This window comes from Pleurodeles waltl, chromosome 9, assembly GCF_031143425.1.
Source record: "Pleurodeles waltl isolate 20211129_DDA chromosome 9, aPleWal1.hap1.20221129, whole genome shotgun sequence".
Taxonomy (NCBI): Eukaryota; Metazoa; Chordata; class Amphibia; order Caudata; family Salamandridae; genus Pleurodeles; species Pleurodeles waltl.
This window is the reverse complement of record NC_090448.1, coordinates 64,321,771-64,337,948: the sequence shown is the minus strand read 5'-3', so window position 1 is coordinate 64,337,948 and position 16,178 is coordinate 64,321,771. Positions and strand designations below refer to the sequence as shown.

At 45.0% G+C, this 16,178-nt stretch overlaps 1 protein-coding gene across 1 annotated transcript in view; it reads right to left on the bottom strand.

Moving 5' to 3' along the window:
- FGD5 (FYVE, RhoGEF and PH domain containing 5) overlaps positions 1 to 16,178 on the bottom strand; it is a 397,552-nt gene that overhangs the window by 89,382 nt on the left and 291,992 nt on the right. Inside the window, exon 12 of the mRNA XM_069206301.1 lies at positions 12,671 to 12,739. Coding sequence (XP_069062402.1) covers positions 12,671 to 12,739 — 69 coding nt within the window. The remainder of the gene's footprint in view (positions 1 to 12,670; positions 12,740 to 16,178) is intronic.

The following is a 16,178-nucleotide window of genomic DNA, read 5'->3' as shown; positions in this document are numbered from 1 at the left end:
ACTTCTGTGGACCCCCTCTTTATCATTACTGGAACCCGGGGACCCCCACTGAATCATTATTGGTATCCAGGGACCCCCCACTGAGTCACTACTGGGGACATAATCTGTTAATATCATTTAATTTTCTCTTAGCAGTCAGGGACACCATGAGGAGGGTTCACATACCCCAAGGGGTCCCCGGACCACAGGTTGGGAACCATTGCTCTAGGAGGTTTCTGTTTGCCTTCTCGTTGTTCGCTTTCCACGTCAAAGCATGAACCATTGATACTTTCCAATCGGTGCTCAATTTGTTATAATATATATAGACTTTTTAAAAAAGTGCTGCGCTACAACATTATTTCTTAGGAGCCCACCACCGGCATTGCTAAATGATGGGGTTGCTGAGTACCAAGGCAGCCTGGTCTTCATTCCATTCATGCCTCTTTCTCCCCCATTCTACTCTTCCTTTCTCTTTATCTCTCTTTTGCTGGTTATTTTTCACTCCTGTGTTCTGCTTTTATCATAATTGTCCCCTTATTCTCTTCCTCCTTGTTTTTCCATGTTTTATCGTTCTCTCCGTTGCTCTGGGTCAGATCCCGATGCGCACCATATGCCCACAAATAAAGCACTGCTCCCCAGGCTTTTGCCACAACTCCCCTTGCCTAAAGTCAGCAGGCCAGGTGCATATTCATTCTCAGGCTGAGAGTAGCTGCGCGTAAGCGCTGCTTTTCTCGACGTGTATACTATCTGTGGACTTCAACCACGCCCATCGCTTTAATTCATTTTTGGGCTTGCCTTGCAAAAATCCCTTGATGTCATTGGTGACTGCTTTATGTTTGTCCCACCTTGCGACGGTTTTGTCACTCCTTGCAGACTGCCCCTTTTACATGGATAATTTCTCCATTGCCGATATCCTTCGTGTGGGCGAACTACTCTTTTGTTTTACGGCTGGGGATGGTGGGGTGACCGAGTTCGCATGAACCGATGCGAGAGGCTTCAAAAGTGCCTGATTCATCAACTCACCAGCTCACTCCGCTACGTGAAGCAGGGTTCAGGGAACATGCTCACCTCGCAGCCAAGGGCTCGTTTGTTTGACGGTTACTGTTGTGGACTCCTCATATGGAGTCATTGAACGACTCCTCTGCACTGCCAACAGACTGACCCACGTGTGGGAGGGGGATGCAGCTCATGAAACAAGGCAACAAGCCTCAGTTCTCGAGGAGGTGAATCCAAGGATCAATAATTGCATTTACCGTGGCTTAACCAAGCCTTGTCTGATTATTGTTTACCAGGGTTGACCAATTAATGTGGCAAAAAAGTCCAGTTATGCATTTACAATGCCAATAGCTCCAACTCAAGTAAATGCGAGACCTATTGCATTGCAAATGCTTGTTCAAGACTGAGAGGACTCAGTTTACAAAGTACCAGATCAATAGGCTAAACACTGCCCAGTATCCAAAAGTGCTGTTGGTTATCTGGACTCCTTAGCTAATACATGACTAGCTATGAACACTCTGTGATGCACACCATTGCTCTCACTCTCTGGGTCTATCTCCCAGCATGCCGTACAACCTGATGTGGGGCATGACTACCTTTAATTCACACTCTTAGGGCCATATTTATACTCTGGTTGCGCAGAATTTGCGTCGTTTTTTTCGACGCAAATTCGACGCAGAACTAACGCCAACTAACGCCATATTTATACTCTGGCGTTAGACGCTTCGGGCGCCAAAGTGCCCGGAGTGTGCGTCATTTTTTAGCGTGAACCCCTTCCTTGCGTTAATGATATGCAAGGGAGGCGTTCCCGTCTTAAAAAATGACTCCCAGGCCTTTACGTGGTATTTATACTCCCAGACAAAAGAGACGCCCGGGAGTGGGCGTGGCCAAAAACGGCGCATTTGCGCCGCTTTTTAACGCCTGGGTCAGGGATGGCGTTAAGGGACAAGTGGGCTCAAAATGAGCCCAGAGTGCCCTCCCCTGCCCCCAGGGACCCCCCCTGCCACCCTTGCCCACCCCAGGAGGACACCCAAGGACGGAGGGACCCATCCCATGGACATTAAGGTAAGTTCAGGTAAGTATTTTATTTTTTATTTTTTGTGGCATAGGGGGGCCTGATTTGTGCCCCCCTACATGCCACTATGCCCAATGACCATGCCCAGGGGACATAAGTCCCCTGGGCATGGCCATTGGGCAAGGGGGCATGACTCCTATCTTTACAATGATAGGAGTCATGTTGATGGGGGATGGGCGTTGAAAAAAAATGGCGCAAGTCGGGTTACGACGATTTTTTCGACGCAACCTGACTTGCCCCATTTTAAGACGCCCATACGCCATTTTCCCCCTACGCCGGCGCTGTCTGGTGTGCGTGGTTTTTTTCCACGCACACCAGGCAGCGCCGGTCTGCTAGCGCCGGCTAACGCCATTCAATAAATACGGCGCCCGCATGGCGCTTCAGAATGGCGTTAGCCGGCGCTAATTTTTTTGACGCAAAACTGCGTTAGCGCAGTTTTGCGTCAAAAAGTATAAATACGGCCCTTAGTGAGGGGAAAGATTCACTTCTCAGCGGTCCACCAGAGGTATCTTGAGCTTCTGACCAAAGTCTAAGACAATATGTTGCATTCATCCCTGCAGATGCAGCCCTGCCAAGTACCACACATCAGGCATTAGACTAATGCATTTCAATGTGGTGGTCCGCATCACCGCATTAAAATGCATTGTCAGGCATTTTTTAGCACCTTGACCACCTGCACGCGCTGAGTCTGGGTGAATTAACCAAGAATATAGTGCTTTTATCTCGATGTGTCTCTGCAACCTGCTGGGTGTGTGGTGTAGCACATAGGCCAAGGCTTTGTGATGTTCTTCAGCCATCATTTTATATCTGTAATTTCCAATTAAATTCCATTATTTGTGTAAGTTGAATTTTATGCCTGGAAAGAACCCAGAGTTTTCGGTAGTATACATTGACAGTCTGCCTCATTTTTAATTGCTTTTTGAGCCCTGGTTCCCTGTGCTTTCTCCAAAATTGCCGTAGACTGAAATTGTGTCTCTTGAACGAAACATGTCTGTTTTCATTTTGTTCTTTATTCCTAGTTGACTAGAACAGGTTTCTTCTGCTTTAAATATAACTTACTTGTTTTGTAATTATCTCTCTTTTTTAATTTATAAAAAATCCCATCTCTATCTATACATAAGAGGTAATAAATAGAACATATTTGCCTAAATCACCAATCTACCTGAAAGGTTTGCGATTTGAGTCTAATTGGGCTGTCAGAGTATATTGTTTTCCCTTGATCAAGTTGTTTTTTTACACTTATTTATGGTTAGTCCATTTTCCAGCAAGACTTGCCCCACTGTGTCCTGCGGTATCTAATGGCCCGACAGAGCAGGCACTGAGGTGCCCCTTCCATTTCTGGTGTTTTGCAGCAGTTTTAAGGTCTTCTTAAAGTTTCTCAAAGCTCAAGTGGGTGAAATGTCTGATATTTATGTTTCCCTGGTCTTAATTGCTTGATTGTGCTCACAAGAAAGTGTCACTCATAGTGGTTGAAATGTCACTCATAATTACACTGAAATTATGAAAATGTCACACATAGCAATCTGAAACCTTGGCTGCTATGCAGATGTCTGTATTTGATGATTCAATCTCTAACACCCAGACATAACCAAGGAGCCAATTTAGGTGCCCCCAAGGCAAGGCTTAGGGTGCTGCTGCAAGGCAATGACACAAAGACTACCTTTTGATTTGACCTTGAAAGAGTTAGCTTCCTGGACACCTTATGAAGTGATTGTCATGTTGGAGGCAGTGTACTGTATTTCGGGGTGCAGTGTTTTTCAGTACCCCTGAGGTGAGATCTTAGCCTCCTTACGTAAACTCCGCATAGGTTTACATAACGTGGTCATTCATACAACAATGTAGTAAAACACTTATAATATATGACATCAGATGCCTGTTAGATGGATGATGGAAAAGTCAGTGGTTGATATGGAATTATAAAAGTGTAGGTACCCACTGCTCTAAAGTACCTGCATATTATTCAGAAAAAGCACCCTCTTAATAAAAGTATTGAACCCCTGCTGAGAATGCAGGTACTTTTCCTCTCAAATTAAAGAAGTGCAGGTACTCAGTACCTGAGAGCACCGGCCCATTTCAAGCGTTGCTTATAGTATTGCAGATCTCCAATAGAGGGCCAACCTATGTTGCTAATACTCCTCCCCCATGCCCTGCTCCAGGACTGCTATGCCCTAAAAAAGTGATTTAATCTCGTGTGGCTTGGCTGGGAATAAAAAAACAATTGCCACAAATCTCCCCAGGGTTTCCCCTGGAAAGAGCCAAAAAACTCATTTTTCCCTGATTGGCTAGAATATCTGATATTTTAACAATATTCAATTTCTCCTGGGATTAGGGCCAGCGCCCAGGCCCCCGACACCGTGTATGCACTGGGTCTCTCCAGCCAGTACTTCGAATAACACTGAAGACCTGCATGGACAGAGTGCCTTGGTCTAGCATGGTGTTTATATATCTCCAGCTGGGACCAGGTTGGACAGATTTACGCCCTGATTTATACTTTTTTTGCGCCACATTACCGTCATTTATTGCCGCAAAAGCGGAGCAAACTTACAAAATACAATTGTATTTTGTACGTTTGTGCCACTTTTGCGTCAGAACATGTTGTGCAAAAAAGTATAAATCAGGGCCTTATTTTCCTTCAGCATGATTTGCCTGCCTGCAAGGATCAGTCATCAGGATCAGGAGGACTCCAGTGTCAGCCTAGCATCAACCTGCCATGTCTTCAGAGATAATGTAGCTGCCTAAAGGACGGGACAAATGGGTGACAACCCAGATGACACCCAAACACAAATGTAGATGATTTGCCTAAGTAGTCACCCTGCGAGTAACCAGCACTGACTACTTGCTTGCCCCTACCCTGGGGTTCAATTGGGGTGATCAGCTCTCTCCCTCCAGTCAAGGACTCCTCCTTTGACCCTCTACCCACAGCACACCTGATATGCTACATCAAGGATGGGGGTAAATTGGGGTTCACACCTTCACTTATATTGTCCAGTGCAGGTCCCCAGTACCAGAACCTCTTTTTGTACCTGCACATGTACTGGCACGCCATGACTCACCATTCAAAAATCTTCCCTATGCTCCTTCTGCCTCCTGCAGCCCCTGTACACATCCAAAAAGTCTCAAGAGGAGGAAAGATCTCAGAGCAGAAAACCTGGACCATGGCTATGGCAAAGTATTCAACTCAACAATTCAGAGTCACTTTCAACTGATGACCAGTGGAGAAGTGTGGCACAATGGTTAGAGCGGCAGACCCTGAAGCTAAGATCTGGCTCAAGACCAGGGTTCAAGTCCCGCTTCGGCAGGTCTTGGGCTCAATTCCCTTGGACCAGATAATTCTCGCCTCGGTGCCTAATCTAATTAATGGGTCCCACTCTGCAACTCTGGGCAATAGCTTGCTTAATCTCCACAACGGCCCCAACAGGCTTGGATGCCTGGCTTCACCCTGGGGGTGCCCAGCAGTGAGCACCTCACAGGGAAAAGCCAGGAGGGGTTCCATAGCGGTATGAGTACAGCGCCTTGAGACCCTAACGGGTGAGTAGTCCGCTATACAAGTGCAAATTTACATTTACATACACAGGTTATGTTGATCACACCCTAAGTCCCCGGGCTCTCGTTTTCCTGTGATTCTCAGCAAACCACCAAATCTCCCCGTGCCTACCAATAAATGAATGTGTCCTTGTGTAACTTAACTGGTGCTAATATAAAGCGCTCCAACAGCTTCGGGTCGAGTTTGCGCTATATAAAATCGCAAAAAACAAAACAGCAGCGGTATTTAGAGGGATGCTCTGCCTCTCAGAGATGTCGGTCCTTCCCCTCTGAGGTGCTCAGAATTTTGGCTTCTAACAGCAGGGACATTTCCATCGAGCAAGGTGACAAATGGGCTGTCAGCGGGTTTTTATTCAGTCTGCTTATTGCTTCATAAATTACCCTCCCAGCTCATGTTAATCTAATCAGCGCGCTGACGCTGCCACACCGTGCTGATCACATTACAGTTTCTGGTGAATCTGTCTCGTGCACGTGCGTCCTCCTCACGCGGGAAATGCATCACGTTTTTTTATGGGGGGGAAGGGGGCGTGTAGGTTAGCTGTGGGAAATAATGGCAAAAACTGCCGCGGCCATGCCTGCCCAGAATACACCTCAATGGACACTAATTCGTAATCTCAATTTTTAACGAAAAACCTCTACACAACAGACAAAATCCACAGGGAAGGTTTTTGGCATCACGGAAGCATGCTTTTTTGTAGGTAAATGTTGTAAATAGATGTATGTTGACCTCATAAATGTCAAAGTGTTGTGGGCTAGGTAACATGCAGTGTACACACGGTGTCACTGTTAACGTGAGAAAAAAGGCACGGTCAGTTTCACCACCAACACTTACAAGAATTATAAAGCACTGGAAAAGCCAGTAGGTCTCGCCTTTTGGCTTTGCCAATGCTTTTTGCCGATGCTGTTTACCATCTTCAAAATGAAAAATAAAATAGTTATTCAGAATGCTGACCAACAGCAGCACAAAAAAGCATTTGCAATGCAATGGGTCTCGCATTTGCTGAACTCAGAGCTATTAGCATTGCAAATTCCTAACTGGACTTTTTTTGCCACATAAATTGAAAATGAAAAGTAAAACAGTTGACATAAGCAGGTCAATTCAAAGGACCACGGCCGCTATGAACCTGAGCAGGAGAGTTATTGGCTCCCTGCGTGAATGTCTAGGAAGGATCGCGGCTGGGATGAAAGGCAAACCGAAACCAGAGGAGGGGCCATCACACGCTGTAACAGGAGGAAGTGCGACGTAGTGTGATGGCCAACAAAAATGTTCACTTGGTGAAATCGCCTGGGTGGGAACTCGGCACACAAAGGAGGGACATTTCACAAAATGCACCAATAAAAATGAAGCATTGAAAACAAGCACAATAAAGAATGAATAGCAAGAGTGGGCGTGGTTAAAAGCCCACAGCGAGATTACAACAGGCCAGAGTGCTTGCTCGCTTGACCCTAAAAAAACAGCACAATGGTCACCAAATATGCAAATGTGTGGTTCATAATGACAGCACAGCCCTAGTGTAAAGAAGTATATACTAGGATGTGTCACCACTCACGTCCACATATGTATCGTAACGCAGATGCAGCAATATGTTTGCTTTTTAATTTATCATTATAAGATGGTACACGCCTATCTTGGAGTGGTAAATAAAAAAAAAAACATAAGCATTTGTGAAAGCTCCTTATTTAGAAAGGAATGGCCCTTATTTAGAAACTGCAGGAACTGGACCCACCATAATGGAAAAAATAAAATTCACAAAAAAAGAAGAACGTGGTCGGGCAGGGATGCAGCCGGGGGCAGCTAGGGGTGTGAGTAAACTCCATCAAGCAGTGCGAGCAAAAGCAAAAATGAGGGGGTTAGAGGAAGTAACACAGAAGTTGGGTGGAGGGGTGTGCGTAAATAAACCAACAAAAGACCTTGGGCGGGTGAGAGTTGGGGGCGGGAATGAAATGGATGAAGCAATAAAACAGGGCGGGGGGATAGAGGTAGGTGAGTCAGGAAGATAACAGGGAAAGTCGAACCCACGCCAAGGGTCTGGCTTGGCTCTCAAAGCTTGTGTAAACATGAAAGTATTTGCTATGTAAGTTGTGCAACAAACAAAAATATGATGTCTCCTTAAAATTCAGAAAGGGTCTTTCTTTAACACTTTGGAACATCAGATACTATCACTGCATTGTGAGGCATTTATTAAACGTGATAGGTTTTAAACATTAACTTAGAAACATTCATGCTCTCCCCCATGATATTGCCATTAATGAACTTAGACAAGTCAGTTGTCACGTGCACCCCATATGTGGCTTAGGTTCTTATTATTTATGAAGCAACTTTATAGTCTATTCAATAGCACTCCAGAGAGGCACACATTCGAGATTCGAGTATTTAAAGTGCCCTCGTATGTGATAGTGAAGACAATGAAGAAATGGTGAAATATTTTCCTAGGATCAACTGATTTGGTCAAACAGGGAAGCCAGGATTGACCAAAGGATTTCTGGAGTCACATTGTGAAATTCAGCCACTAATGGGCACCTCTTTTTCCTGTTTAAAATCAATGGTTAATGCTTAGTCTTTAATTCCTGGCACATGAGGTTAGAACGTGGGCAGCAGGCAGGAACCACATGAAATCTTTTCTCGTTGGGGGCTCGAGAAGAGGAAGACCCTGAGCTGAACAGGAGCCATCCCTCTGGCTCAAGCCGTCTGTGAGCTGCCAAGTCTATGGGAGGCAACGAGGGTGGGAATGTGAGGGTAGCGGCAGCCCACAGGGTACAGAGCAAGAAATTATACTCCTATGGAATGGCGGAAGAAAAAAAAGTAGTTAGCTGATGCGGAGCAGTGGAATTGTATCAATCATCCAATCAAAAGGCTGGCAAGGAAGCTATCATCCAGGGGAGGGGCAAAAACAAAAAGGGAGGGGAAGCCATTGAATAAGAAGAAAGCAAATAAGTCTGAAAGTAAAGCAAACCAATGGTAAGAATCAGGCTGAACGAAAGACAACTCTAAGTATTGGTATTCTACACAACAAGTCTGACAACAGTCGACTGAAAGCAGTCTGTAGGTGAAATATAAAAAGATACCCTGATAGAAGCAAAGTCAAAGTGGAAAACTGCACAATTCGAGAAGGCCAATAATTTGACTTTTAGTTTTCTGTTTCCCAATGATCAGAAGTATCAACTTACACGTCCTATCACGCAGAGCATTATTGGCTGAAGGTATCCCTGATGTGGTCATTTTCAAGCTCTGGGCTTTGCTTACCAATTCCAGGGCACTGGGCTCTTGTGTTTCACACCTTCCCTGCTGTGTCATGGAGACAGCAGCTATTCCAAAGGTTAAACAGAGGGGTTTATATTACATCCTGGGTGGGCATGCGTTCACGAGTGGGGCACTGAGATTAGATGTTTCAAGAGCGCTCCAAAAAACGTCCTCTCTGTTTTTCTTACTCTTTGTGAGATTTACACTTTAAGACTTTGTTTTAATCCACATTATTTACTTTTAAGTGTTCCAGCCTCCCTTTTCAGGGTGTGTTTTAGCGACATGGAGAATTGACAGGCTACACCTTTGGACACACACAAAACAAAATTACCAGGCCTTAAATTCAACTGCGTGTAGACTGTTGGCCAACAGAGTGGGGCATTGCAAGCCCCCTCTTGTCTTGACCGAGGGCTGTCACCCTGTCTTAAAGTGACTTTACTAATCAGATATTCCCACGGAAAAATCAGGTCTGTGTGTGACACCCAGAAGGCCGAGATGTGGGAACCCTGGCCACTTATGAACGTGGCGGCGGAATTCCACATGGGAATTCCACTCTGCAGAACTCGTGATAAGGGCCTCAATAAATATATACTGTGAGTCAGCTTCTAGGCTATGTAAGACGGGAGGGGGGTCACTGGCGTTGAAGTCCAGCAGGTGACCGCATGAGAGACATAGAGTGAAACGAAGAGAGTGACACGGGTGTGTGTGGTTGTGTGTGTGTGTGTGTGTGTAGAGAGAGAGAGTATATTTGTATTGCATGCTTGTGTGTGTGCGTGTGTGTATGTAGAGAGAGTATATTTGTGTTGCATGCATGTGTTTGTGTGTGTGTGCGTGTGTGTATGTAGAGAAAGAGTATATTTGTGTTGCATGCGTGTGTGCGTATGTGCTAGTGTGTATGTAGAGACAGAGAGAGAGAGTATATTTGTGTTGCATGCGTGTGTGTGTATGTGCACCTGTGTATGTAAAGACAGAGAGAGAGAGTATATTTGTGTTGCATGCCTGTGTGCGTGTGTGTGCGCGTGTGCATGTAGAGTGAGTGAATGTTTGTATGACATGTGTGTGTTTGTATGTGCACCTGTGTATGTAGAGACAGAGAGAGAGTATGTTTGTGTTGCAAGCGTGTGTGCACGCGTGCATGTAGAGAGAGTGAATATTTGTGTGGCATGCGTGTGTGTGTGTGTGCGCATGTGCATGTAGAGAGAGAGCAAGAGTATATTTGTTTTGCATGTGTGTGTGTGTGCACATGTGTATGTAGAGACAGAGAGGGTATGTTTGTGTTGCATCCATGTGTGCGCGTGTGCATGTAGAGAGAGTAAATGTTTGTGTGGCATGCATGTATGTAGAGAGAGATAGAGTATATTTGTGTTGCATGCATGTGTGTGCACGTGTATATGTAGAGGCAGAGAGGATATTTGTGTTGCATGCGTGTGTGCGTGTGCGTGCGCCCGTGCATGTAGAGAGAGTGAATATTTGTGTGACATTCGTGTGTGTCTGCATCCAGAACCAGGACCCCCTCCCCTGAGACCCCTGCCGAGTGACTTCCGCATCTTTGTAAACAGGGGTTGGGCGCAGGAAACAGGCGCTCAGATGAACACAGCAAACATCCGGCCAGGAAGCAGCAGCTTCTCCAAGTACAACTGGCTGGAAAAGCATCAGCAGAAAATGGGCCTGGGATGGGAAGGATGTGGTGGGCAAGGGCGAGGTGAGTTCATAAAGCAGGCGATCAGGGGTCCCTGGGGTTTCATGCGCTGAGGCACCCACCCATGTCCATGGTGGCCCAAACTCAAAGGGGCGGCCGTAGTCCTGCCCTCAAACACTACCTCCCAGGCACGCAGTAATCAAGCTAGGCAGCAAACTGCATCCTGTACTGTGTGATTCACAGGACTCTGAGAGGCCTCTCTTCACAAAGGGAAATAACATACATTGAGGTGCTCCAGCCATCTGTGCTGGATAGAAGCGAGGACCAACAGGCTGCTATGTTATGTTATGTGCCTGTATGTTCTATACATGGTGACGTAGTTCTCGAACCCAACCAAGGAACTAGGGCCGGTCCCTGACAGTACTCATTCTGGGCAAGAGCCACTTCCACCAACCACTCCGCATGGAAGAGCCTAGCTGCCAAGTTTCCCAGGTTTATGTGTGCTGTTCTGCTCCAGTCCAGGGTTTTCCCTTGACTTCTGGGACTTGTAGTCTTCTTTTATAATGTAGTAAACAAGATCACAAGTCCTAGAATTCAAAGAAAAACCCTGTGCTGGAGCAGTACATCATACATGAAACTGGGAAGCTTGCAAGCTATGGAAGAGCACGCCTATCACCTTCCCTGTGTCTCGCCTGCAACCGAGCACCCACAATAACAATTTGTACCACTTTGTCTGCCTTCTTCGCCAACGTTCTTAAGTTGTAGGCATGACGGCCCACCCCACCCCTGATTCTGGCACCTCTATGCCAATGTCCTAACCTTTAACTCCTGCACCTAGGGCAGGAGTGGTGCTTGACCAGCTCCTCTCTCAAGTGGTACAACTGAGGTGAATCAGGCCCACAATGCTGAGAAAGCACTGTGTGCTGAAATGAAAGCACTGGAGCCTGGTATCCCCCATCAGATGGAGTCATCTGGTACTCTACAACTCTTTTAAATGTTGTGGTGCAAGCTGAATGCAGAAGACCATCTGCTGTGGCACAGGACAGTTACTGTGGGGCTTAGACCACCTCTCCAGCTCACAAAACACTGTTGAGTCTCCGAGTCAGTAATCTGCTTCTAGAGTTCCTAAAAGAGACATTATAGTTATTATTACTTCTGTGGGATTCTCGTTCAAGAATTCCAATCCCTTATTTATTTTTCCTTTCTTTTTTTTCATTATCATCTTTTTTGAACCTTGGTAAATTGGTAAATTGACAGGGCATTCAGGCATGTATCAAAGAATTTTGCATTTGCCAACGGTGCATATCGGCAAATTACACCATTTGCGAATGCAAAAAAGCCTTTCATGATGTATGAAAGGCATCACAGTACCATTTTAGGGAATCACCATTTTTTGAGATTCCCTAAAATTGCAACTCCGATTAGGGAATCACAATTTGTGATTCTTTAAATAGGAAATCGCAAATAGGGAATTCCTATTTGAGATTCCCTTTGCACATGTATCAAGCATTTCCTAAATGCAAACTGAGCATTTAGGAAATGTAATTACCACCAACTCTAAGTTGGTGGTAACCATGTGCATTTAAAAAAAATGCATTATAAATGCATTTTTTTAAGTACCATGTAGCGCACACATGGTCCTAGGGTATGTGTGCACTTTACATGTGCACAATAGTTCTGGGGGGTGCATCAAAGGGGGTCTTAGGCCCTCAGCACCCTTGGTTTTGTACTTCCTAATTTGAAAATTCCTAAAAGGAATTCACAAATTAGGAAATTCAAATCCATTCGTACCTATGGGCCTCCAGGCCCATAAGAACGAATGGAGTCTCATTCCCTATTAGCAATTTCCTAGTAGCAATTGCAAATTTTAAGTAATCGCTGTTTTGTTACATTCCATTTTGTATAACCTAAATAGAGATTACCTAAAATTCACTATTGAGGGAATGCAAAATTCAAATTTGTTACATCTAGCCCTATGCTTCTTCCAGGTTGGCTTTTATTTTCTTCTGAGAAGTGCACCCTTCATTTTTGTGGGTGATGGCCACAATCTTCTCTGTGACCTGTCTCTGTGATTGATATAGACTCGACAACTGACTTCATGTATCTGTCCCCTCATTGCATCCTAGGACAGAGAGATACACAACACACAACCGAAAGGACTGTTACTAAATGTCTCCTGCATGTGATGTATCCTTACCAAGAAGAGATGCCGTGGATGACGATTCTTGCCAGACACTTTCACCAGGGTACCCTCTTTCACAAACTCCTGCAGGAGAAATAGAGGCATCTTAATATTTATAAAGACATCGCTTCTGCGCATGTGCAGTGTCTTCTTGCTCTCATCTCATGGGAGGACTAGGACTGCAGTAAAATGATCCACAGGCTCCAACAGTGGGGTGGGAATTATTCACCTGCCTTTGGACTTCTGCTTCTTTATTAAGTCCCCCCCTGACATTATGTAGCTGGCTATGAGCTAGCTGGGGTGGTATTCCCTGGGCAGATACTTCTTGGGCAATTGTAGGTCACCTGCTGTTACCACATGCACAGTCCTGCTTAAAGGAACCCCAAGCTCAATTTTACCAGGTGTGTTTTTGCATAGAGTAAAACCACCTTGGACTCCAGGGCAGGGGCAGGGGACACATGAAGAGCCTGGCCCCTACGTGACCGCTTTGGTCACCATGGAGGGAGTGGGAGACCATGGGGTGCTCTTTCCAGGCACAGGAGCGCATGCTCTAATATTTTAACTTCTCTGGTCTTCTGACCACTGTTCAGCGACCCACAATATCCCTCCCTTTCAACTTATCACTTTTTGATTGCAGGTAATAATAAAAATGGCTATGATGTGGCCACTCCTGACCACGCTATGGCGCTTTTTGGATTGCTGGCGGTGGGTGGGGTGAAAAGCATCTTGGAGGGAGGGAGTGCTTGCAACGTGGAGGGTGCAGATACCTCCTGCACAACACTCTCTCAGCAATAAAAAAAGCCCTAACCACGGACAGGACTAGCCACATCATAGAGTTTTTTTTCTTAAAAAAAGTTTCAGAAAAGCTGCACATCAGCCGCTCTGCTGTGCAACATCGCTAAAAGACATTGACAAAGCCAATAGCCCCCACATAAGTGAAACCCATTGGCTTTGCCAATGCTTGGCTTAGGTTTGGATATTTGTATTTCGCAATAATAGCTTGTGGCTACCAGAACCATATGTGTGTGCGTATTAGTGAAGCACACAAGAGTGAAGCCTTGATGCTGCCCAGGCAGCCAGTATTAGCCATGCACAGCACTAGCAGCCTATTAGGGGACACATCATTGCACAAATAATTAAAACAGAGGCATCCCTTCCGTGCACTCAGGACTCAATTCCTCCTGATTGCAGTGCTGCTACGAATTATTCTCAAACCTTATGGGCTGCCACTTAATTGGTGCTGGTTTCTAGCCTTGGCTTTCCTCCAGGCCAACACTAAGCAGTGCTGATGAACACACATTATGTCCATCAACTTGTAGGAAAAACCAAGACTACTGTTATAGGTATAATGCTTTTGTTGTATGCGCTGTATTGATCATGTGTGCTATGTTGCAATGTGGCGATTCAGTGCTCATGTGCACTGGCAATGCAGGTGCACAGGCAATGCAGAGCTGGACGGGAGGGAGTGTTGAGGGGGGCAGCCTGCAAATACATATACTCTTATGGAGTGCTGCAACTATAAGAAACAAGTAGCTCTGAAAACACAAGCAGCAGAAGGACACTGAGCAAGGAAGCAGTTGTTGGGCCATGCTTCAGGAAAGGGACAAAGACACAAAGAGTAACTGATCAAACAGAAGCAATGAAATGAGTGTAAATGAAGACAAGCAATGGGAAAAGCAAAATGTCTTGCACACGATGGCACCACATTGTTTCATGCAAGACTTAAAAAGGAGCATTGAGAACACAGTGACGTTTAGGGTATCTCAGCTGCTATATATGGACTCCCTGTATTTAGGTGGTCCACAGAAATTCCTGTACTATTAGGGTGGCATGCGATATCCAGGGTGACTCAGTGAAGTGTGTGCTGATTGACAGAAGCTCAGAGATTTGTGTGATGTTGACACCAACAAAGCAATCCATGTCATAGGTGCTGAGGTGAATAGGAAATCCCAGATTCCTGTCATTTCTGAGGAATTTGGGTACACCAGAAATTGCCTGCCAACATTTGCCTCTAGAGCATGAAGCCTCTTGTAATGATAAGGGCAAAGGAATGTCCATAAAAAAATCAATTTGTGTTCATCAGCTCCTTGCTTCTAAAAGGACCAGTTAGTGTCCATCGCTGGCTGAAAGGGTGTACTCCGTTACAGAAGCAATCAACCACTTAAACCTGCAAAGAAGCAAGACTACCAGACCCACTGCCAACACCTTCATGATGGCATCTGTGTGGCAGGCAGATGTATTCCCCCTGAAGTGTACATGTGCAGGTCTTGAGTCACAACTTAGGCCAGTGCCACCCTGGGTATCTGAAAGTTACTTAGAAGACACAGCTTGACATTGCCCTCGAGTTCCAATACTGACAAAAGAATAAAAAATTGAAAAAATGGTTGCAGTGAAAGCTGTCCATTGCTATCTGTGCTCACAAGGCTCTTTCAAGATGTAGGTAGATGACACAGTGGTTACCCGATGCAATGCCACAACGCATTGTGTAGGAGAGCAACATGAAATGTCTACTCTTCCCAGCAAGTTTCATGTTTACCAAACCCATCCTGATGAGGGAGGAAGATTCCGAAGGACTGCATCTGCATCTTAAATGCGTCTTAATAAGAAGTAGACCTGAGATCAGAGTGTTCCTCCCGATCCAACAACCCCTTAGTTTATCTTACACCATGTTCCTATTCAGACACCCCAGGCCCTCTGCGGCACATGTCACCGTTGCTTGTGGTAGCTTATCTGGGTATACTACCAATAAGTTCCTACTACCTTCTGAAAGATCACTCTTCCGTCCTACTTTTTTTACCTTCCCCCTTCTCATCCTCCTGGCCCTCAGAAGCAATGGTCAGTTGCTTCAGATATGCCTTGGATCCAAGGCTTAAATCCAGTGGTGATATGCGTTACTCAGTCCTGGCTGCTATGACAAGGAAATCTCTCCCTTTGGCCCTGCGCAGCTAATCGGCGCGGAAGACTCAATAAAATACGGGAAGGCGCAGAGATACAAAAAACTTAACAGTTCACATATGATCCACGCCTAAAGACTCCCTGGGATAATATTCCACGGACAAACATGGCAAGTAGTAATGTGAGTAGCAGCACAAGTAGTATCAGTAGTACTTGTAGTACTATTAGTAGTAGTAGTAATGGTGGTAGTAGTAGTTTGTTAATAGAAGTAGGAGTAGAAGTAATATTATTGGTAGTATTATTAATATTAGTCATATTAATGTTATTTATATTAGCTGTAGTAATGGTATTAAAATTAGTAGAACTAGATATATTAGTGGGGCAGTAGTACTATTAGTTATAATAGTGGTGGTAGTAGTAATATGTTAGTAGTATTAATAATATTGGTAGTATTCTTAGAATTTGTTGTAGTAATAGACTTAGCATTACTACTACTAGTAGTATTAGTGGTAATGGTACTACTGTTTTTATTAGTAATAGAAGTAATAATGGTAGCAATGATGGTGATTACGGCAGTATGTTAGTTGGAACAGGAATAACAGTATTGCTTGTATTGGTAATATTAGTT